General features: G+C 43.8%; 1 protein-coding gene across 12 annotated transcripts in view; it reads left to right on the top strand.

Moving 5' to 3' along the window:
* FARP2 (FERM, ARH/RhoGEF and pleckstrin domain protein 2) overlaps nt 1–22,390 on the top strand; it is a 110,094-nt gene that overhangs the window by 25,835 nt on the left and 61,869 nt on the right. For all 12 annotated transcript variants that reach the window (XR_007149581.1, XR_007149582.1, XM_047846587.1 and 9 more), the window contains exon 3: nt 22,284–22,388. Coding sequence is in view for 9 of the 12 variants with exons in the window: in XM_047846587.1 (XP_047702543.1) it covers nt 22,284–22,388 (105 nt within the window). In the remaining 3 variants the exon portion in view is untranslated. The remainder of the gene's footprint in view (nt 1–22,283; nt 22,389–22,390) is intronic.

Raw genomic sequence — 22,390 nt, forward strand, 5'->3', positions numbered from 1 at the left:
TCCCCACCTGATTCCAACCTTTGTGCCCTTTTCTCCTGGCCCTGTCCTTCATTCATTCATTCGTTCGTTCGTTCTTCATTCACCCACCCACCCATCTATCACTGAACAAGATTCAAAAACCCTCTTCTCTGTACCAAGAAGGTCCAATGTTGTTTTCACAGCCAACTTGGAATGTCTTCCTGTGGAGCATTTCTAGAGCACACCAGCCCCACGGTTCATTATCAGTGTTAATGGTCACTTCCAGATCCAGAAAGAAACCAAGATTCTCCAGAAAACTAATTGTAGACTTACAATTTTCTCTTTTTTCAAAGAGAGCATTCTGCTTTTTTACTTCTTGTATTTTTTAAGTGTATTTTTTTTTTTTTTTTTTTTTTAGTAATTTCTACCCACAACATGGAGCTCAAACTCACAATACCAATGTTAAGAGTTGCACACTCTTCCAACTGAGCCAGCCAGGCACCCCTGCATTTTCACTTCTGTAGAGTGTTTTGTACATTTTTTATTACTCTCACACGATGACATGCTCACTGGGGTCAGTGTCCACAGAGAAGCTGTGCTCTGGCGAGGTCCCTCTCGCTTCTCTGCTGCTTGCTGAACTGACTGTGGCTGCAAGACCAACCAGGATGTCACTTGGGGTTCCTGATGCTCCTGGTTTTAGATGGAACTCATCTGCAAAGTAATTCAGTTTCTGTCATACAAATAATTCGTTGTAGAGAAATAGAAAAATTTAAGTGATCCATGACCAAAGATAACTACCCAGAGGGAACAGCCATTCACATTTTTCTGAATATCTTTCTTTTACTTTTTACCTACCACATATATTAAATAAAATTGGAATCAGATTTACATGCATTTTTGTAGTCTATTTTTAAATTTAATGCACTGTGAATATTTTTCTGTGTAATTACTCTTTAAAAAGTTTTTAATGGCTACAAAGTTTTCTGCTTTCACTTTCTCTATAAGTCTTTATACACATTCTTGATTGTTTCCTTTAGATAAATATGTACAGTGGCAGTCCTACACCAGAGGGTGTTACGCATTTTTGTGAGGCTGGGACAGGTGCAGTGAAATCACTCTCCTCCGCACCCCCAGTAGTGCTCACCAGCGCCTGCTTCTCCCCCTTCGGCAATGTTTCTTACAAGATTTTTTTTTTTTTTTTTTTTTTTGCTATTTCTTTCTTTCTTTTTTAAATATTTAGTTAGTATATAGTACAACAATGATTTCAGGAGTAGTTTCCTCAACGCACCAGACCCACTTAGCCCATCCCCCCTCCCACAACCCCTCCAGCAACCCTCAGTTTGTTCTCTATATTTAAGAGTCTCTTGGGGCGCCTGGGTGGCGCAGTCGGTTAAGCATCCGACTTCAGCCAGGTCACGATCTCGCGGTCCGTGAGTTCGAGCCCCGCGTCAGGCTCTGGGCTGATGGCTCGGAGCCTGGAGCCTGTTTCCGATTCTGTGTCTCCCTCTCTCTCTCTGCCTCTCCCCCGTTCATGCTCTGTCTCTCTCTGTCCCAAAAATAAATAAACGTTGAAAAAAAAAAAAATTTAAAAAAAAAAAAAAAGAGTCTCTTATGTTTTGTCCCCCTCCCTGTTTTTATATTATTTTTTCTTCCCTTCCCTTGTGTTCATCTGTGTCTTAAAGTCGTCGTATGTGTGAGATCATATGATAATTGTCTTTCTCTGACTAACCAATTTCGCCTAGCATAAATACCCTCCAGTTCCATCCACGTAGTTGCAAATGGCAAGATTTCATTCTTTTTGATTGCTGAGTAATACTCCATTGTATATATATACCACATCTTCTTTATCCATTCATCCATCGATGGACATTTGGGCTCTTTCTGTGCTTTGGCTCTTGTCGATAGTGCTGCTATAAACATGGGGGTGCATGTGCCCCTTCAAAACAGCACTCCTGTATCCTTTGGGTAAATACCTAGTAGTGCAATTGCTGGGTCATAGGGTAGTTCTATTTTTAATTTTTTTTTTTTAATTTTTTTTTTCAACGTTTATTTTTGGGACAGAGAGAGACAGAGCATGAACGGGGGAGGGGCAGAGAGAGAGGGAGACACAGAATCTGAAACAGGCTCCAGGCTCTGAGCCATCAGCCCAGAGCCTGACGCGGGGCTTGAACTCACGGACCGCGAGATCGTGACCTGGCTGAAGTCGGACGCTTAACCTACTGCGCCACCCAGGCGCCCCGTATTTTTAATTTTTTAAGAAACCTTCATACTGCTTTCCAGAGTGACAGCACCAGTTTGCATTCCCTTCTTATAAAAATTTTTAATAAAATCTCCAGTTTAATGGGCAGGAGCCTGGGGCGCCTGGGTGGCTCAGTCGGTTACACATCTGACTTCGGCTCAGGTCACGATCTCACGGTCCGTGAGTTCGAGCCCCACGTCGGGCTCTGGGCTGATGGCTCAGAGCCTGGAGCCTGCTTCCGATTCTGTGTCTCCCTCTCTCTCTGCCCCTCCCCCGTTCATGCTCTGTCTCTCTCTGTCTCAAAAATAAATAAACGTTAAAAAAAAAATTTAAAAAAAATGGGCAGGAGCCTGTTTTTTTATAAAACTTCTGGTTTTTTGTTTTGTGGGTCTAGGGAGGATTTTTCTGGTGTTTGATCTGCATCATTTGTTTTGTTGTTTTTTTTTTTTATTGTGGTAAAATACATGCAACAAAAATGTAGCATCTTAGCCACCTTTTTTATGTTTTTAAATTTATTTTTGAGAAAGGGAGCACATGAATGTGGGGGAGGGGAGCAGAGAGAAAATCCCAAGCAGACTCTGAGCTGTCAGCGTAGAGCCTGACGCCGGGCTCAAACCCACAAACTATGAGAACATGACCTGAGCCAAAATCAAGAGTCAGACAATCAACTGAGCCACCCAGGCGCCCCTTAGCCACCTTTAAGGGCACACGGCTCAGGGGCCTTAAATACATTCACGCCGCAGCACGGCCATCACTGCCGTCCTCTGTGCAGCCCTTTTCTTCTTGTAAAACTGAAACTCTGTCCCCGTGAGACACTGACTCTCCGTCCCCCATCCCCAGCCCCTGGCGCCCACCCTTCTGCTCTCTGTCCCTGTGAATCTGACGACTCTGCGTGTCTTCTCGTGACTGGCTTGATCACGGAGCATAATGTCCTCGGGGCTCCGCCATGTGGAAGCAGGCGTTAGAATTTGCTTCCTTTTTAAGGCTGAACAATATTCCATCGTGCAGGTGGACCACACCGTGCTCCTCCGTTCATCTGTCAGTGGTGCTTCCATATTTCAGCTGTTGGGGATAACGGTGCTCTGGACGCGGGGGTGCAAACACCTCACAGAGACCCTGCTCTCACTTCCTTGGAGTGTACACCCAGCAGTAGAATTGCTGGATCGTGTGGTAATTCTGTTTTTAACTTTTGAGGAATCCCCGGGCTGTTTTCCACATTGGCTGCACCAATTCACATTCCCACCCACAGTGGGATGAGGGTCCCATTTCCTCACATCCTCTCCAACACTTGTTTTCTGTTATTTTGATAGCAGCCATCCTAATGGGTGTGAGGTGGTGTCTCATTGTGATTCTTGTTTGCATCTTCCTAGTGATTAGTGATGTCACACATCTTTTCACGTGTCTATTGGACGTTGGTAGATCTCTTATGGAGGAATGTATACTCAAGTCCTGTGCCCCTTTTTAAATCAAGTTGTTTGGAGTTTGTTGATGAGTTTTAAGAGTTCTCTATATATCCTGGATATTAATCCCTATATCAGATACATGATTTGCAAATATTTCTACATTGTATTTGAAGTTTAGAAAAAAATAGGAGGTTAAGAGTTAGGGAAATAGCATATACATTGTATTTAAAGTTTAAAAAAAGAGATGGAAACAAGAAGGAATGCTGGAGACTTCACAGAAGTGACATCTACAGTGACGAAAAGGACAGGAAATGGTGGAAATCACACATGAGAATTTGAGACCTAGGAAACAGACTGTCAGTGTGGGTTGAGCTGTGCTTACTGACCCAGAGGCCCATAGGGGCTGCCTTTGTTCAGCTGGTGTGTTTCCTCAGCACCTGCCAGGCACCCTCGTGGAAGCCGGAAGTGCATAGGTCAGCAGGATGGACAGTGAGCTCAGCCTTCTCGGTGCTTGTTCTGCAGCAGGAGTTTGACAATGACCACGGTGAAACACAGAACACTTAGTGCTCGGGAGAGAGACAAAACGGGAAGGGGACAGGAATGTGGGGTTTGCACTCTGAGATAGCAAGGGAGCGGGGCTCAGACCTCTCTGCTCAGGAAGACTGTTCAGGGTGGTTGGAACAGTGGCCTGGAGGTGCAGGCAGAAATGCCCCAAGGGCATGATGACTGGACCAGAGCCAGGTCAGGGCTGGTGTGGAGAGGAGGAGCAGGACAGTGCTGACCATCAGTTTCGTCCTGGAAGGATTTTGAAGCAGGAGCCTACAGGATTTGCTGTGCAGAAGATGTTGGCCCAGAAACCGAAGAGCCAAGGTGATGCCAGCTTGGGCCTCAGATAGGGGTCATGAGGAGAGCTGCTTTGGGAGGACGGTCGGGAGCTGTTTGGGGACACAAGGAGCCTGAAGTGATCCTCAGCATCTGAGTGGAGGGTCCTTGCCGTGTCCTTTAGTGACCTGCACTCTCATACACAAGGGCAAGGACAGCCATTGCTGTGACCTTCCCGAGATGCCAGTATTGCCCTTGTGTGGTGCTGTGATTGCGTTCATACTGGTTCATGTCAAAGGACGAGTGTCACAAGTGTCATGCTGTGGGCCAGGGAGGCAACTTTTTAAAACTATCCTCAGTCTTTGACTCCTGGTTGCAGTAATTATGGGGCTTTTATTTTTAGAGATTTTGACTAGTCATTAAAGAGAAACATGAAAACATCTGTTGGTGCTTCCAAACTGCTGTTGTTGGAATGCTGTGGAATGTTCTTGTGCACACGTGTTATGCTTTTATGTGTATAATTGTATAGTTTATATAACACAGCTTCATTTTGCCACAGTGGCAGAGAGGATCCCAGCCCTTATTCAAGAGCTTTTTCTGATGATGGTGAAAAAAGAAATATTTTCTTCCTTAATCCACAATCTTAAACACCTGCCTGGAACTAATAACCTTCTCAAAAGCTTCAGTTTAGACTTCTGTGAAATAAGTCCATTGATAAACTGTCTTTCTGAAATAAGTCTCATGTTCCTGATTATGAAAAATACGTTCTTAGTTTTCTGTACTTAAATATTCATAATGTTTCTTCATATCATCATAACTTTACTTTTTAAATTTGTTTCTCACTAATATGTGGCAGTATGCTTTTGGCAGGGGAGCATGTATTGGTATTTGAAACTGGTAAAGTCAGATTTTTTTTTTTTTTTTCAACATTTGTTCATTTTTGGGACAGAGAGAGACAGAGCATGAACGGGGGAGGGGCAGAGAGAGAGGGAGACACAGAATCGGAAGCAGGCTCCAAGCTCTGAGCCATCAGCCCAGAGCCTGACGCGGGGCTCGAACTCACGGACCGCGAGATCGTGACCTGGCTGAAGTCGGACGCTTAACCGACTGCGCCACCCAGGCGCCCCAAAGTCAGATTTTTATAGCAGAAGAAAAACCAGTTTTTTCCTATTAAAGTAATTTTTGTTAAGACAACTCAGAATCACCTGAAGGCTCTGGACGTTGCTGTTCTCCTGGAAAATATGCTGAAAGATACATGTTAAAAATACATAGTGGGGCACCTAGGTGACTTAGTTAAGCGTCCGACTTCAGCTTGGGTCATGATCTCATGGTTTGTGGGTTCGAGCCCCACATCAGGCTCTGTGCTGACAGCTCAGAGCCTGGAGCCCGCTTCAGATTGTGTCTCCCTGTCTCCATGCCCCTCCCCCCCCCTCAAAAATAAATAAAGATTAAAAAATTTGTTTTTAAATACATAGTGAGCTCTTTCAAATCAAACTTCTGTTGAATCAAGAACATTCAGCGCGGATGTGAGGGCGATCTGGCTGCGACATCTGTCACCCCATTGATCGCCAGGGTTGATTCGGCTGATCTGGCTGGCTAGGCGGGTGTCCCCTTCCTCCCTCACCGCTCCATGTGCGTCCCTCCCGAAGCTGCGCGCTCGGTCGAAGAGGACGACCTTCCCCGATAGAGGAGGACCGTTCTTCGGTCAAGGGTATACGAGTAGCTGCGCTCCCCTGCTAGAACCTCCAAACAAGCTCTCAAGGTCCATTTGTAGGAGAACGTAGGGTAGTCAAGCTTCCAAGACTCCAGACACATCCAAATAAAAAAAAAAAAAAAAAAAGAACATTCAGCGCTGTAGTTGCTTGCTTTTGGCTTTAATTTACATCAATCTTCCATCTTTTAAAACCACACAAAATAATAAAAATATGACCTAAATGTCATTATGAATGCAAATTGTAATATGAAATGAAATTATAAATTAGGTATAAGTAGCAACATCATAAAAATTGAACTTGTTAGTGTATTAACATAAAAAATAAAATAGGTACGGGGCGCCTGGGTGGCTCAGTTGGTTAAGTGTCTGACTTCGGCTCAGGTCATGATCTCACACTCTATGAGTTTGAGCCCCACATCTGTGCTGACAGCTCAGAGCCTGGAGCCTGCTTTGGATTCTGTGTCTCCCTCACTCTCTCAGCTCCTTCCCCGCTTGTACACTCTCTCACAAAAATAAATAAACTTAAAAAAAATAAAAATAAAAATAGGTACCTTGAGAGAGGACAGACTCTTGCTGAGAACACAGGCTTTACAGTGGGTCAGTTTTTTTCTTACTGGATTTAAATGTGGAGACAAGTAAGAGCACTAGAGAAAGTAAATTGTTTTTGGAACGTTGTTTCCATAAAGTTCTGGAAAAACAAAATTTCCTATTGCTGTAGATTTTCTGCAGTTTAGAAATTAATGCTGTTATTGTTAATTATTCAAGTCAGTTGGGTTTATAAAATAATAACATTTTGTGTGCTTTTTTGTGTTGTCTTTTTGTTTTGCATTTTCTGCCCCAGGAAGTTTCAGTATGTATTTTTTTAATTATGAAATTGATACACGCTCACAGTAAAAAATTCAGTCAATATAAAAGAGTACAGAGGGAAAAAAATGTCTTACTCTTTTACACCCCAAAATAGCCTCTTTGATGTTTTGGTCATATTATCTGTTTAATTCTTCCTGACCATTTTCAGTCTTGTTTATGCACTTATGTGCACACACACACATCATCCATAATATCACTTCTGTCCATGTGATTACTTTAGCACTGAGGAAGTAAATTAGCCATTGGTAATGTGTTCATGTCTATTCCTCATCTCCTGTAATTGTTGTTTTATGAATGTTGACACTAGATTCACTTGTACAGAGATATTCACGGTTATAGCTTGACGAGGACGGCACTGTTTTCCTTTTATAAAATGTCCTCTTTCTTTTGTTCTAGTGCCTTTTTGGCCTAAATGCAACTGTGTATTCTCTAAGTTCAGGTTTCCCTTGCTTTTCTGTTGTTGTTGTTGCTGTTGTTGTTGTTTACAGTATGCCTGGTACACTCATTGCATAGTTTTATTTTTCAATCTTTCTGAATCATTTGCTTTAGATGTCCTAACCTAATGGCCAACATTAAGTATTTACCATATTCTGAGTGCTGTTCTAAAGTGCTTTGCAGGATGTGTTAATTAATTTCATCCTCACCGTTTGCATTATAATTAGTTTTATACTTAAGAAAACTGAGGTAAAGAGGTTTCTTAAAACTTATTACTATGGGACGCCTGGGTGGCTCAGTTGGTTAAGCAGCCGACTTTGGCTCAGGTCATGATCTCACGGTCCGTGAGTTCGAGCCCCGCGTCAGGCTCTGTGCTGCCAGCTCAGAGCCTGGAGCCTGTTTCAGATTCTGTGTCTCCCTCTCTCTGACCCTCCCCTGTTCATGCTCTGTCTCTCCCTGTCTCAAAAATAAATAAAGTGTTAAAAAAAATTAAAAAAAAAAACTTACTACTAGAATTTCTAGCCAGGACAATTGGGGAAAATAGAAAAAGAAGAAGAAAATTTTTTAAAAAGGCATCCAGGTTGGAAAGGAAGAAGTGAAACGATCTCTGTTTACAGATGACATTGTCATAATATGCAAAATCCTAAGGAATCTACCTCAAAAAACCCAAACAAAAAACTATTAGAACTAATAAACAGATTCAGCAGGGTTGCAGGATACAAGATCAACATACAAAGATCTTGGGGCACCTGGGTGGCTCAGTCGGTTAAGCGTCCGACTTCGGCTCAGGTCATGATCTCGTGGTTCGTGAGTTCAAGCCCCGTGTCAGGGTCTGTGCTGACCAGTCAGAGCCTGGAGCCTGCTTCAGATTCTCTGTCTCCTCTCTCTGCCCCTGCTCATAATCTGTCTCCATCTCTCTCAAAAAAATAAAACATTAAAAAAAATTTTTAATGTATAAAGATCACTTGTATTTCTTTATAATAGTAATGAACAATTCCAAAATAAAATTAAGAAAACACTTTAATTTACACATCAAAAAAAATACTTGGGAATAAATTTAACAAGAGAACCTCAAAACTTCTACACTCTCTGGTTATCAACTACTAATTTCTTAAAGAAGAACTCTGTTATAACCCATAAAAAGAGAGTTTTAAAAATCTAATTAGTGACCCGGAGATTTTGAATTAAGCTTTTTTTTTTTTTTTTTTTTTTTTTTTTTGGGACAGAGAGAGACAGAGCATGAACGGGGGAGGGGCAGAGAGAGAGGGAGACACAGAATCGGAAACAGGCTCCAGGCTCCGAGCCATCAGCCCAGAGCCCCACGCGGGGCTCGAACTCCCGGACCGCGAGATCGTGACCTGGCTGAAGTCGGACGCTTAACCGACTGCGCCACCCAGGCGCCCCATAAGCTTTTTTTTTTTAATTGAAGTATGCTTGACATACAATATTACATTAGTTCCAGGTGTTTAATTAAACTTTTTAGGGAGTGTCTGGATGTCTTGGTCAGTTGAGCATCTGACTTGATTTTGGCTCAGGTCATGATCCCAGGGTCATGAGATTGAGCCCCACGGCCAGCTTCACACAGCATAGAGCCTGCTTAAGATTCTCTCTCTCTCCCTTTGTCCCTCTCTCCAACTCGCTGTCTCTCTAAAATAGAATAGGGGCGCCTGGGTGGCACAGTCGGTTAAGCGTCCGACTTCAGCCAGGTCATGATCTCGCGGTCCCGGAGTTCAAGCCCCGCGTCAGGCTCTGGGCTGACGGCTCAGAGCCTGGAGCCTGTTTCCGATTCTGTGTCTCCCTCTGTCTCTCTGCCCCTCCCCCGTTCATGCTCTGTCTCTCTCTGTCCCCAAAATAAATAAACGTTGAAAAAAAAAATTTTTTAATAGAATAAAATAAAAAGATTTAAAAAAAAAAAAAAAAAACTTTTTAGGAAAGAAGAATCCAAAGAGAATAACCCAGAGAGGCTTTTTCTCCTTCCCAGTATAATTATCAAAATAATTACAAATTCATGAGCCCAACAAAATTCTAATTAAAACACAGTCCACTGATTTGTTTATAGGGTCTAATTATCCTTCCTTTACATTGTCCATCTATTTTCCTATGTTTTAGAACTTAAATTACAGTTGTAGAGTATTTATGTTGAATCCAGCTGCAAAATTATTTACTTGTTTTTACATTGCAGTTTTTTCTAAAAACTAAACATGGTAATACATGTAAAGTCCTAAAATAATTGAATCACTGTTCCTATCTGTATTTACATTTGGCCTGTCTACTAGAAGTACTGATAAATGAGATAGAACCAAATTTTATATTTTCTCTGGAAACCTATATTAATTAGAAAAAAAACCCTACATACTACTAAAAACAAATCCAATAAATCTCACTCTATATTTATGAAAAACATGATTTTTAAAGAGAAATTTTAAACACTAGAACCAAATGTCAAGACACTGAGATTTTTTTTCTTCAACAAATACTTAAAGATTAAAGGCAAAGATTGGGCTAAGTGAACATATATTATTCATTTCCATTTTAGGATGGTGTTTGCCAAAATATAATAAATACTCATTAGCAACTTTTGCTGATGCTTCTAGCAAAAGACAGTAAAATGAAACCTAGAGCTCAGCTGTGGAAGTCCAGGAATTTTGCTTTGCATGTTATCACTCCACTTCATCATGCCATGTTCAGGACAGCCCAGATTCCAGTGATCATGAGACCCCGTAAAACAGAATTCCAAACACAGATATTACGAGCTCCAGTGAAACTATTACTTTTTTTTTTTTTTAATTGTGCACTGAAAACTGTAAAGCAGGACGCCTGGGTGGCTCAGTTGGTTGAACGTCCAACTTCAGCTCAGGTCATGATCTCACAGCTCATGAATTCAATTCCCACATTTGGCTCTCTGGTGTCAGCACACAGCCTGCTTCAGATACTCTGCCTCCGCCCCCTCAATCCCTCCCCAGTTCATCTGTCTCTCTATACCAAAATAAATAAATAAACTTTAAAAAAAAAAAAACAACAACGTAAAACTGTTGCAAGAAACTAAAGAATAGCTAAGAAAAGACATCCCATGTTCGTGTATCAGAAGACTTACCATTAATGGGGTACCTGGGTGGCTCAGTTAAGCGTCAACTTCAGCTGAAGTCATGATCTCATGGTTCGTGAGTTTGAGCCTCATGTTGGTCTCTGTGTGGACAGCTCAGAGCCTGGAGCCTGCTTCAGATTCAGTGTCTCCCTCTTCTCTCTGCCCCTCCCCTGCTCACACTCTGTCTCTCTCAAAAATAAATAAGCATTAAAAAATAATAATAATAAAAGGAGACTTACCATTATTAAGATGGCAATACTCCTCAGTTGATCTACAGATTTAATGTGATCCCCATCAAAATCCCAGTGGGCTTTTTTTGCAGAAATTAACAAGCTGATTTTTAAATTTTATGTTTAATTTTACCTAGGGGTGGGTGCCTAGGTAGTTTAGTCGGTTGAGCGTCCAACTCTTGATTTCAGCTCGGGTCATGATCTCACAGTCGCAGGATTGAGTCCCACATCTGGCTCTGCCCTCACAGCATGGAGCCTGCTTGGGATTCTCTCTCTGCTCCTCCCCACTCACACTTGCTCTCTCTCAAAATAAATAAACATTTAAAATAAAATTTTATATGGAAATGCAAGGGAACTAAAATAGCTAAAAATAATTTTGAAAAAGAATAAAGTTGAAGTACTCACACTTCAAAACTTACTATAATGCTATAGTAATCAAATCATAGTGGTACTGATGTAAAGATAGACATAGATATCAGTGGAATAGAATTGAAAGTCAAGAAGTAAGTCCTTATGTTTATGGTCAGTTGAAGAAAATACCCTAAAAAAAGTGCTAAGCCAGTTCAACAGAGAACAAATGGTCTTCCACAAATGGATGAGAATGAAGCTGAACCCTACCTAACACCACACACAAAAACCAACTCGAAGTGGATTAGTGACCTAAGTGTTGAGTTAAAACTATAAAACTCTTAGAGGAAAACCTAGGAGTAAATTTTCATGACCTTAGGTTAAACAGTGGTTTCTTAGGTATGGTACCAAAACCAGAAATGACAAAAGAGAAAAATGGATAAATTGGACTTTATTAAAACAAAACAAAAAATGTGCTAGAAATAATACTATTGAGAAAGTAAAAAGAATGAAGAAAATATTTATAAATTCTGTATCTGAAAAATAGTTTAAAATGACTTACAACTCAATAATGAAAAGACGACCCAAGTTCAGATATTGCCCAAGGTCACACAAGTAGAAAACAGGTGCAGAGGAACTGTCACCCAGCTGATCCTTTTTCTCAGGATAGATGTTACTGTCTTCTCTAGAGCTCTTGTATCTCTTCTTTCTGCTCTTAATTTACAGAGGCAGTTGCTCCATGAACTTTTCTTTTTCAGTTCAAATTTCAGTCACAGCTTCATGTGCTAAGAGGCAACATTTTTCAACTGAGTGTTCATCTTACATTTGTTTTGTATTTTGTTTCTTTTCTCCTTTTATCTTGAGTATCTTTGAATATTTGCAACGATTTTAATTTGACTTCTCATCTTTGGGGCAGATAAGTTGTTCGTGGATGGCTATCTTCAGGAGGTCTTGTATGCGTGGCTGGTTATAGCCTAGCTGAAATTTGAAATTTATCCAGCGACCTGAGGTTTGTATGTAAGTTAGCTTTGCCTTTACTTCTTCTTCGCCTGTGGTTGTGGGGGGTGGGGCAGGGGAGAGTGGGTCTCACAGTGTCTCCCTTGTGCAGCTCACATACAACTTCTTGTTTGGCTCTGGCTCCTGTGCAGCTCTGCTCCTGATGCCTCTTGCCCCTCGTTTCTGCAAATGACGGATTTGAGTTTTACTCCCCAGGTTCTGTCTTTCACTGTTGATCTGTATTCTTTGAGGCTTCTCCTGAAATTTGCTTCCTGGCATCTAGTTTGAGCCACCCCTATACGCCAGCACCCTCTGGCTCTGTGGCTAGTGACACTCCTCCCCCTAAGGTTTTTGGGTTTTTGTTTTTTTTTTTTAATTTTTTTTTAATTTACATCCACATTAGTTAGCATGTAGTGCAACAATGATTTCAGGAGTAGATTCCTTAGTGCCCCTTACCCATATAGCCCATCCCCCCTCCCACAACCCCTCCAGTAACCCTCAGTTTGTTCTCCGTATTTATGAGTCACTTCTGTTTTGTCCCCCTCCCTGTTTTTATATTATTTTTGTTTCTCTTCCATACCCCTAAGGTTTTTGATTCAGGGTTTAGCAATTTTCCTGAAAATGGAGTTTACATTTTTGTTTGTTATTTTCTTTTTTGATTTTGAACGATTCTAGCAAGAGATTGAGGAAATGACAACTCAGACTACGGTCTTCAAGAGGCAAGCCACCGGATTGTCTGTAGCACCACCCACACCCCCTGTACCCTTTACCGTCTCCATCCTGAAATCCTTCTCACACACATTTCTGAATCCAAACTCTTCTCTCCTTACTTCTATCTGCAGAAGTTTGCCTCTGTTTTTCATGCCATCGGTTCAGATTCATACTTGATTCATACTGTGATTCAGGCCTCCTGAGTTGAGGTTTAATTTCTGGAGTGCTCTTTTCATGTCCCCTTTAAGTCATTAGTTGCTTCTCTTTTCCCCAGAGTCTCCTCATTTCATGAATGCAGTGGCCTGTTACATTGGCCTTTGGGAGGACCTTAATTTTTTTTACTGCGGTTTCTTTGGTGTACCCCACTCTTTCTGTTCACTGGGGTCAGTTCCTCTGCTTTTCAGGCTGATCCCTCTGTTTCAGGAATTTCCTTCTCTGTGTCTGCTCATTCTTGGTCGCCCGTGTGTTTTTGCAAGTGAGGCTCCAGACTGCTCCTATTGGCTTCGTTGGCCTTTGCAGTGGCCACAGGTTGATTTTTCCCAGGCAAGCTTCCTTTCCAAAAATGACAGTTGCCTGGCTGCAGGGCCACGGGAGTAGTCAAGATCCTGGCTGGGTGAGTGGGTAGGGCACGCTGACAGACAGGTTTCCTCTCTGTGTATGCGTTTTCACAAGTACAAGTAAGAACAGGCAAGCCGCCCAGAGCCCTTCTGTTGACGAGGAAAAAAGAAAGGAATTACCTGTGAGGCCGACTGCTTTGAGAGATCTACTGCCAACCTAAGATGCTCTCCCTTTCCTTTGCTTTTTCCCTGATGCTAAGGTAAAGACAAGGAATTAGGGGGGGGAGGGGGGGCGGGGAAGAGTAGGTTGATTGCCCAACTTCTAAAACTTACCAGAAATAACAAGTTGCTTCTTTGGCTGCTGGTCTATAACTTACTGTGTACATATGTGGTGGGGAAACCACGAGTGTCACAAAACTGGGCCTCATTCACTTGGCATGTATCCTTTTGGAGGCGCCCTGGCTCTGGCGTGAGGAGACTTTAACGGTCCTTCCGCGCAACGGCAGAGTCTTTTACATCTATCCCCTTCTGTGCTCACGTCTCAGCCCCTCTGTGCACTCCACCAGTTCCTCTGTTATGAAGCTTGTTACTGACTGTGTATTCTCAGGCAGAAACCTACCTTCCCTCATTGATGAGAGCCGCTTGAAGGCACAGTGTTTTCTTTTCCTGACGAATTGGGAACAAGCAGAGCAGGCACCCACGCGAGCCCCCCGTAGTTATTACTCTCGCACTGGTAAGCATCACCTGGCCCTGCCAAGCCTGTGCGCCAGGACATACAGCTTGAGCTTGGACAGATTACAGGAGGGCCGCTATAGATGCGACATTTTTCTCCTCAGTTACAGAACTCTTCCTTCCAAGTTCCAGATAGATGTGCCAACTGTCAGCATTTTCCAGGGTCTCCCTGTTGACGTATTCAGGGTCCCAGCCAGGATCTTGGCCACTCCCACGGCCCTGCGACCGGGCAACTGTCATTTTTGGAGACAAAATACATCAGGGAAGCCTGGGTGGTTCGGTCAGCTAAGCGTCTGACTCTTGATCTCGGCTCAGGTCATGATCTCACGGTTCGTGAGCTGGAGCCCCGCATCGGGCTCTGCACTGACAGCAAGGAGCCTGCTTGGGATTCTCCCTCCCTCTCTCGCTGCCCCTCCCCCCTCGATAAGTAAATAAACATATATATATATATATATATATATATGCCAGTAATTTGAACTGGGAAATGTAATAGGAGTGATTATTAAGTAGTATAAGGATTAACTACTAAGGGGAGGAGAGAATGCTGAAGAATACAGAACCGGAAATGCAGTAAAGAGCGGCCAACACAAACTTGGAAGAGGTCTCCTTCTCTAGGGTCAAGGTTCAGACCTACAGTTGGTGGAGATATTTGCTAAGGTGCCACGGGAACAGGCTGGCAGGCAGGAAACTGCCCCCTGGCAGGACTGGAGTAGAAGAGGGGAGACCCAGGAGGGCACAGCCATGGGATCTCCTGCACACAGTGGGCAGGGAAGCTATGGACTGGCCATAGCTGCACAAAATCCCACAGCCCCAGAAACAGGGAGAGAAACTCCTTCTTCTCATAGTATCCCTGGCACCCTTTCCTGACAAGGCAGCTTGTAAAAGAGAAATATCTACAGGGACCTGCCCCCGTGTCACAAAGCAAGGCAAAGAAGGGTAGATTTGGAGAAAATAGCAGTAAATGAATACCTGGCTCACCCGTGTTAACAGGTTCAAATTTGGTCATTTTAAGTTGTCCTGTTTCCTTGAGTAATTCAGGAGAAACCATTGTAGAAAGAGCTAAGGTAGCAGTGGCTCCATTGATAAGTCAGCTCTCGCGTTATGTCCGTGTCTTACGGTAGAGATAATTTACGTGCAAGGTGATCTCCTCAGTCTAAGAACACTGAATGCGTGGGGATACATTTCTCCTTCCAGGACATAGGATCCCCTCTCTGATCAGCAGAAGTGTCAGTTCCATCTTTCGGCGCTCAGATTTAACACAAGTCCTTGTGGCTTCCCATGCAGTTTGGAGGAGTTCTCTGGTGCACAGCATTTTAGGGAGATGTGAGAACCTAAGACTTGAAAGTGTGCCAGAGTGGGAATGAAATGCCTATCAAAAATGTTGGTGACCTTTCAAAGAATCTAGAATGAATGTAGCTACAGTTTCCTGTGAGCACTCAAGATTATATTCATTGTACAACATAATATTATAAAAGGAAATTTGACATTGATGTAATTATTAGACAAGAAAAATTTTTAAGTAATGAAACAGTAGAGATATGAGTTGTATAATAGGAGTAGGCATCTGGATAGATAGATGGAGGAGTTATAATTTGGCAAATGAACTGTAAATGGGCATGTGAAACAAGTTGAAGGACTAAATCAAGCTTTTTCCAGAATTTTCCCACAGTGCTTAAGACAAAGAATAAAGAAGTACTTTGTGAGCTGAGGTTTTGTAGCCCATTTCCATCCAGACAAAATCTTTAATGGTACTTTTGTCTATGCAAATTTCTAACAATATGCTTTATGTCTAAGCTTGGAGAAGAACTTGAATACTGTGGCCAACTGGAAGATGGGAACACCAAACAGAATTTTTGGTTTTTAATCTATATTTTGTATGTTACATTTTTAATGCTGTTTCTTCTCCAGTCTAGTGTTTGAAACACAGTTCTAATTTGGGTGGCTGCTTGCCTCAGTGGGAAATGGGCTATGAAGACCATTTTTCTTCCATTGTGAGTATCTGTCCATGATGCCAGTGTTTTCAGTGTCTGTAGAGCCTAGCCCCTTACGTAGTTCAGAGAGAGTCTGGTTTCCTTTGCTACTTCGGGAATATGCAGTGGGCATGGGTCCTGTAGTCCACCTGATGGTGCATTTCTGGATTTTTAGGAGCAGATGATGCTCACACCAAGCTTTATTGCTTTGCCTCTCCATGATTCATGTTGAATTAATATTTGTGTATGGTGTGAGGTAGGAGTCGATGTTCATCTTTTTTCCCATATGGTCATTCACTTCCCTTGGCTCCAGTTGTTGAAAAGACCACCCTTCCTACACTGAATTACACTAGTGTCTTTTCTTTAAGTTAAATGAATGTGCGTATAGGGGTCTCTCTCTGGGCTCTTGCACACTCCACAGGTCGGTTTTTGCACCAATAGCATACTGTCTTAATTGCTGCTTTAGAATAAGTCTTTTTTTTTTTTTAAGTTTTTATTTGTTTTGAGATGGGGAGAGAGAGAGCAGCAGGGGAGAGAGAGAGCGCGAGCGAGCAGCAGGGGTGAGAGAGAGACTCCCAAGCAGGCTCCATGCTGTCAGCACAGAGGCCAACACAGGGCTCGATCCCATAAGCCACAAACTGCGAGATCATGACCTGAGCAGAAATCAGACACCTGACTGACTCTGCCACCGAGGTGCCCCAGAATAAGTCTTGATATCTGGCAATGTAAGTCCTCCAACTTTCCTCTTCTCTAAAGTTGTCTTCACTTTCCAGGCTTTGGTATTTATATTGTTTTTTAATCTGCTTTATCAATTTCTTTTTTTTTTCTTTAATGCTTATTTATTTTTGAGAGAGATAGAAAAGTCGGGGAGGAGCAGAGAGAGGGAGACACAGAATCCGAAGCAGGCTCCAGGCTCCGAGCTATCAGCACAGAGCCTGATGCTGGGCTTGAACCCACGAACTGTGATATCATGACTTTAGCCGAAGTCAGACACCCAACCAACTGAGCCACTCAGGTGCCTTAAAAATTAACACCTTGTGATGTGAGCTATAATGTTTTCTCCCTGAGTGTTTTTGGCTTTATAGTAGTTTCGTTTTGTTTTCCTTTCCTTTTTCCTTTCGCCTTTCCCCTTTCGCCTTTCCCCTTTCCCTGATTGTATTTTTTAAGTAAGCTCTCTGCCCAGCATGGAGTCACATGCTCCCCCAAAGGAGCTGGCCTCCACAGCAGTTTCATCTCGTGCAGACGTTTCTTGTTTGATGTCCCAGTTTCTCAAGCCCCTCTTACAGCTCTTAGCTTCTGGAGTGTCCTGACCATGGCCTTCTCTCCACCCAGAGTATGAAACAAAACGGTCTCATTGCCAGGACCTTGATGGGTGCATGTTTTTGTGTTTAGGTATTTTACTCATCTTGAAATTATTACGTGAGGTAAGGGTACAACCTTATTTTTTCCAGATGGATACTAAGTAGTTTTTATTGAGTAATCTGCTTTCCTCCCACTGATTGACTTGAAACATCACTTTTATCAGACACTCCAATACCTTATATATCTGGGTATATTTCTTCACCTCCTAATCTGTTCTATTTAGTTTGTGTAGACATGTACCAGTACCAAACATTTTAATTACTGTGGTTTGAATGTCTGCTAAGGCTAGTCCTCCCCTATTTTTCTTTTTCATTGGCATGCTTGCACTTAAAAAAAAAAAAAAAATACCAGCTGTAGAATGAGTCTATCAGGTCCATCAAAGAATCCTTTTGCTCTTTTATTAGGACCATGTGGAATCCGTGGCTTACTTCAGTGAGCAATGACACCCCTTTGGAGGCGTTCGTGTGCCCTGCACCTCTCCACGCTCCTTCTGTGTCCCCCTTTCTGTCTCATCGCAGTGGTTTTAAATTTTCTCCATGAAGCTTTCTTTTGTTAAGCTTACTCCAAAATACTTCAGCTCTTTCGTGACTGTTACAAATGTGGTTGATTCCTTCCTTTCTGTCCTGAGGATGGTGGCTAATTGTGTATAGGGGAACGCAGCTTAGACGCATGTATGGTATTTTTCCCCCATCACCTGACTCAGTTCCACCTCTTCATGATTTTCTGGTTGATGTTCTCAGGTTTTCCAAGTGAATTATCGTTTCTACAAACAATGATCGTTTTGCTTCCTTTCTGATTTTTTACGTCTCATTTCTTTCTGTTTTGATGTCAGTGTCACATAGTAGCTATTTAGTGTACTGCTGAGAGTGGCCTCCTCCTCTTGTTCAAGAATCACTTTCTTCCTGTTCTATGGGCACCTGGGTGGCAGCTGACTCGATTTCAGCTCAGGTCATGATCTCAGGTCTGTAAGTTTGAGCCCCATGTCAAGGTCTGTGCTGACAGCTCAGAGCCTGGAGCCTGCTTCAAATTCTGTGTTTCCCTCTCTCTCTGCCCCTCCCCTGCTCATGCTCTGCCACTCTCTGTCTCTGAAAAATAAAATAAACATTTAGGGGCACCTGGGTGACTCAGTCGGGTTTAAGCATCCGACTTGGGCTCAGGTCACGATCTTGCGGTCCGTGAGTTCGAGCCCCGCGTCAGGCTCTGTGCTGACTGCTCAGAGCCTGGAGCCTGTTTCAGATTCTGTGTCTCCCTCTCTCTCTCTGACCCTCCCCCGTTCATGCTCTGTCTCTCTCTGTCTCAAAAATAAATAAACTTTAAAAAAAATAGAATAAAAAATAAAAATAAAATAAACATTTAAAAAAAAGAGTACATTTATCTTGATGATTACTCAGAAATGTATGGAATTGTTGAATCCTTACATTGTACAGCTGAGAATAATATAATGACACTATATGTTAATTATACTTCAATTGCAAAAATAAAGGAAACTAGAAAAATACCAAAAAAAAGATGAAATATGGCCCCTGCAAAAGAAAAAAAAAAAAAAGAGAGAGAGAGAGAGCGCAGGGGAGAGGCATAGAGAGAGGGAGACATAGAATGCAAAGCAGGCTCCAGGCTCTGAGCTGTCAGCACAGAGCCTGACGCGGGGCTTGAACTCACGGACCTGAGATCATGACCGGAGCTGAAGTTGGACGTTTAACCGACTGAGCCACCCCCAGGTGTCCCAACATTAAAATTATTACTTATTATTTTTTTGCTGAACATAGGATAGTTGACTTGCAAAACTTTTTTACTTTGGTAAAATTTACTCCAATACAGGAGCTAAACACACATATATATACACGTATGCATATGTGTGTACGGATATATGTGTATCCATGTGTGTGTCCATACATATGTATGTATATGCGTGTACATTAGTACAGAAACCTGTGTAATGAAGTGCAGTTTTATGCCCAGATTTAAAAACCCTGTTCTGGATTTGGACGCTGGTGCATCACGGATGTGTGCCTGTGTGTCTGCACACTTGATACATGTTGGCAGCCCTCGGTTCGGCAGGCCTCCTGGGACAAGCCAGGGCTTCACTGCCCGTGGGTGGAGGGCTTGGATGGGGCTGTTAATCCCACCATCGCCCCTTACCGCGTGGGGTGACCAGGCAGTTGAGAAGGGAGAGGGGAGGACTGGAGCAGCAGAGCAGCTGTGGACGTTCTGGGCCTGTCAGTGGCGCATCTGCCACATTGCTGGGCCTCGAGATTCAAGATGGATGATGCAGTCTCTGACCCTGTAGTAGTAGGAATGCACCCAAACAAGTCAATGTGGGAACGACAGCGCCATAAGCACCGTGCTGGAGAGAAGCGCCAAGAGATGTGGCGGTCACGTGGAGCCAAACGCAATGAAGGGGACCTTCCCCATGAGGCAACTAACTCACCGGGTTCTCAAGGGTCTGCTCGAGGCCGCCAGAGGGAGAGGGGGTCTCCCTGTGAGGGAGCAGCCAGGTGTCCAAGTCGCCCCCGAATGGGCAAGGCCAGGCCTTGTGGGGCCCATGCGCACACACCTTTGGGGCCTTCCTCGTCCTCCTGTGGAGCCCCCCACCCCGCAACAGCCCTGCAGTCCTGGGGGAGGGGACACAGCTGTGGGAGAGCTTCCTGGGGAGGAGTGCTGAGTGTGAGAGGAGTTGCAGCAGACCGCATGATTTCTGACCAGCTCACCACTGAGGGCATTGGGCCGCACGTCAGGCTGCAGAGCCTGTCGTGGGTGCGTTCTCCCAACAGCACGGCCGGCACTCGAGCCCTCACCATGATCCTTGTCGGACGTGATCTTCTGGTACTTCGTCCAGAACGTTTGCTCTTCCCTTCTCTACGGATGGCGTTGTCTGCACCCCTTTGCGGCTGTGACTCGCTGCGTGCCGCTTTGTCACCACAGAGGGCGGCTATTTCCGTCTTCCCATAAGAATGCTCGCTTTACAGGCGTCTGTGGGGCTCAGGCGGTTCAGCTGCTGACTCTTGATTTCGGCTCAGGTCATGATCCCACGGTTCGTGAGTTCGAGCCCCTGCATCAGGCTCTGCACAGAGCCTGCCTAGGATTCTGTCTCCCCCTCTCTCTCGGCCCCTCCCCCACTTGCGCTCTCTTTCTCTTTCTCTCAAAATAAACTTGAAAAGAGGGGCACCTGGGTGGCTCAGTCAGTTAAGCGTCCGACTTCGGCTCAGGTCACGATCTCACTGTCTATGAGTTCAAGCCCCGCGTCGGGCTCTGTGCTGACCTGTCAGAACCTGGAGCCTGTTTCCGATTCTGTGTCTCCCTCTCTCTCTGACCCTCTCCTGTTCATGCTCTGTCTCTCCCTGTCTCAAAAATAAATAAAACGTTAAAAAAAAATTTTTTTTTTAAAAAAGAGAAAAGAGTGCTCACATTAGGAGCACAGCCACTTCTTGGGCACACAGTAAGAAAGTCCAGTGTTTAAACTCACGGAAACTACCGTCCTGGGGAGCCATGGAGGTTTGCCTCTCCTCCCCCTGCAGATGTTATCTTTGCAGTGCGAAAATGACATGCCCGCTGATGAAAACTGAGACATCGCAGAAGTTAGAAAATAAGGTAAAAGTGAAGGCCCTGGTCCCTGTCCCCACCCCCATTCAGTCCAGAATGGTGATTTCCTCTCAGGATGGAGCCTTCCAGACTTGCTTCAGTTAAGGTAAATGCAGCATGCACATTTTATGAAGTGGGCTTCTGTCATGTACACTGGATAGGAAGGGAACCCTTTTTTCTTCATGACTGAACTGTAGTCTTGGACTTCATTCCACGCTGGTACAGAGTCCTAAGGGCTGTGACAACGGAGGTACCGTTGTTCGTGTCATCAGTTCTCTGTTGGGTTTGTCCTTGCATCTTTAGCTCTGTGCAGTTGTGTGAGAATATCTGTAGGAGAAAGTTCTAGAAGGGGAATTGCTGGAGCCAAGGTGTATGTGTACACTTTAAGTTTTGGAGGTGTTTTCAGATTCTCCCGGAGGATGGGACGAACTGGAGTTCTCCCAGTAGTGCGCGGACATGGCTGCCTTCCCCCAGCCGCACTACCCCATGCTCCCAGTCCTCTGAGATGGGCAAGAAGTGGTGTCTCACTGTTTTATTTCATTATTAGAGGGTTTGAGTACGTTTCTATGTGCCTAAAAGCCATTTGTATTTCTTTACCCAATTCATGAGAGCAATGTGAGAGAGAAATCACTTGTTTTAGTATGATTCTGGATGGTAACTTTGTTCGCTGTTTCTCTGTTCAGAAGTTTTTCACCTTTAATTAATCGAGTCTGTCTGTCTTTGTGTGGTACTTAGGAACACTTTACTTAACCCCAAAACTGGAGAAATATTTTCCTGCTTTGTTCTGTTCTTTAGTCCATAGGAGTTTATTTTTGTGGCCAGTGCAGACCAGGGAGCTAACTTCACGTTTCTTCTGAATGGAGGGCCGATCGTCCCACCTCTAGTCTGAGCAGTGCGAGGTCTCCTCGCTAATGTTATTACCAAATAATCAAGCATTCACTGGGGTCTCGGGCAAACATGGAGTATGAGACCCACCTCTGTAGTAAATACCAAGTTGATAAAGTGTTCAGTGAGGCTGAGAATGGGTTCTGTCATCTAACGTTGCCAAGAAAAATAGCTAAAGATGCACCTGAGAAGGTAAGAGTGAAGGGGTTGTCTGGCTTCGCTTTGGTGTCCGTTTCTGAGCACTAAGAGCCTTAGAGGAAGGCAGAGTGAAGCAAGGAGTTAGGAGGATGGATTGTACGTGCGGAAGCCACATCTTGCCACGCTGTTTCACGAACCCGGGTTGTTGGAAGGCACCTCATTCTCCTGTGCTCCCCTCCCTGCCTCTCACAGCCTAAGCGCGATGGCCAGACGCTGCTGACTCAGGTGTGGAGGCGCCTGAACCTGACGGAGTGTGACTACTTCGGGCTGGAGTTTCAGCACCCCCGGGCCTACTGGGT

The sequence above is a fragment of the Prionailurus viverrinus genome, unplaced genomic scaffold (assembly GCF_022837055.1).
Source record: "Prionailurus viverrinus isolate Anna unplaced genomic scaffold, UM_Priviv_1.0 scaffold_39, whole genome shotgun sequence".
NCBI lineage: Eukaryota > Metazoa > Chordata > Mammalia > Carnivora > Felidae > Prionailurus > Prionailurus viverrinus.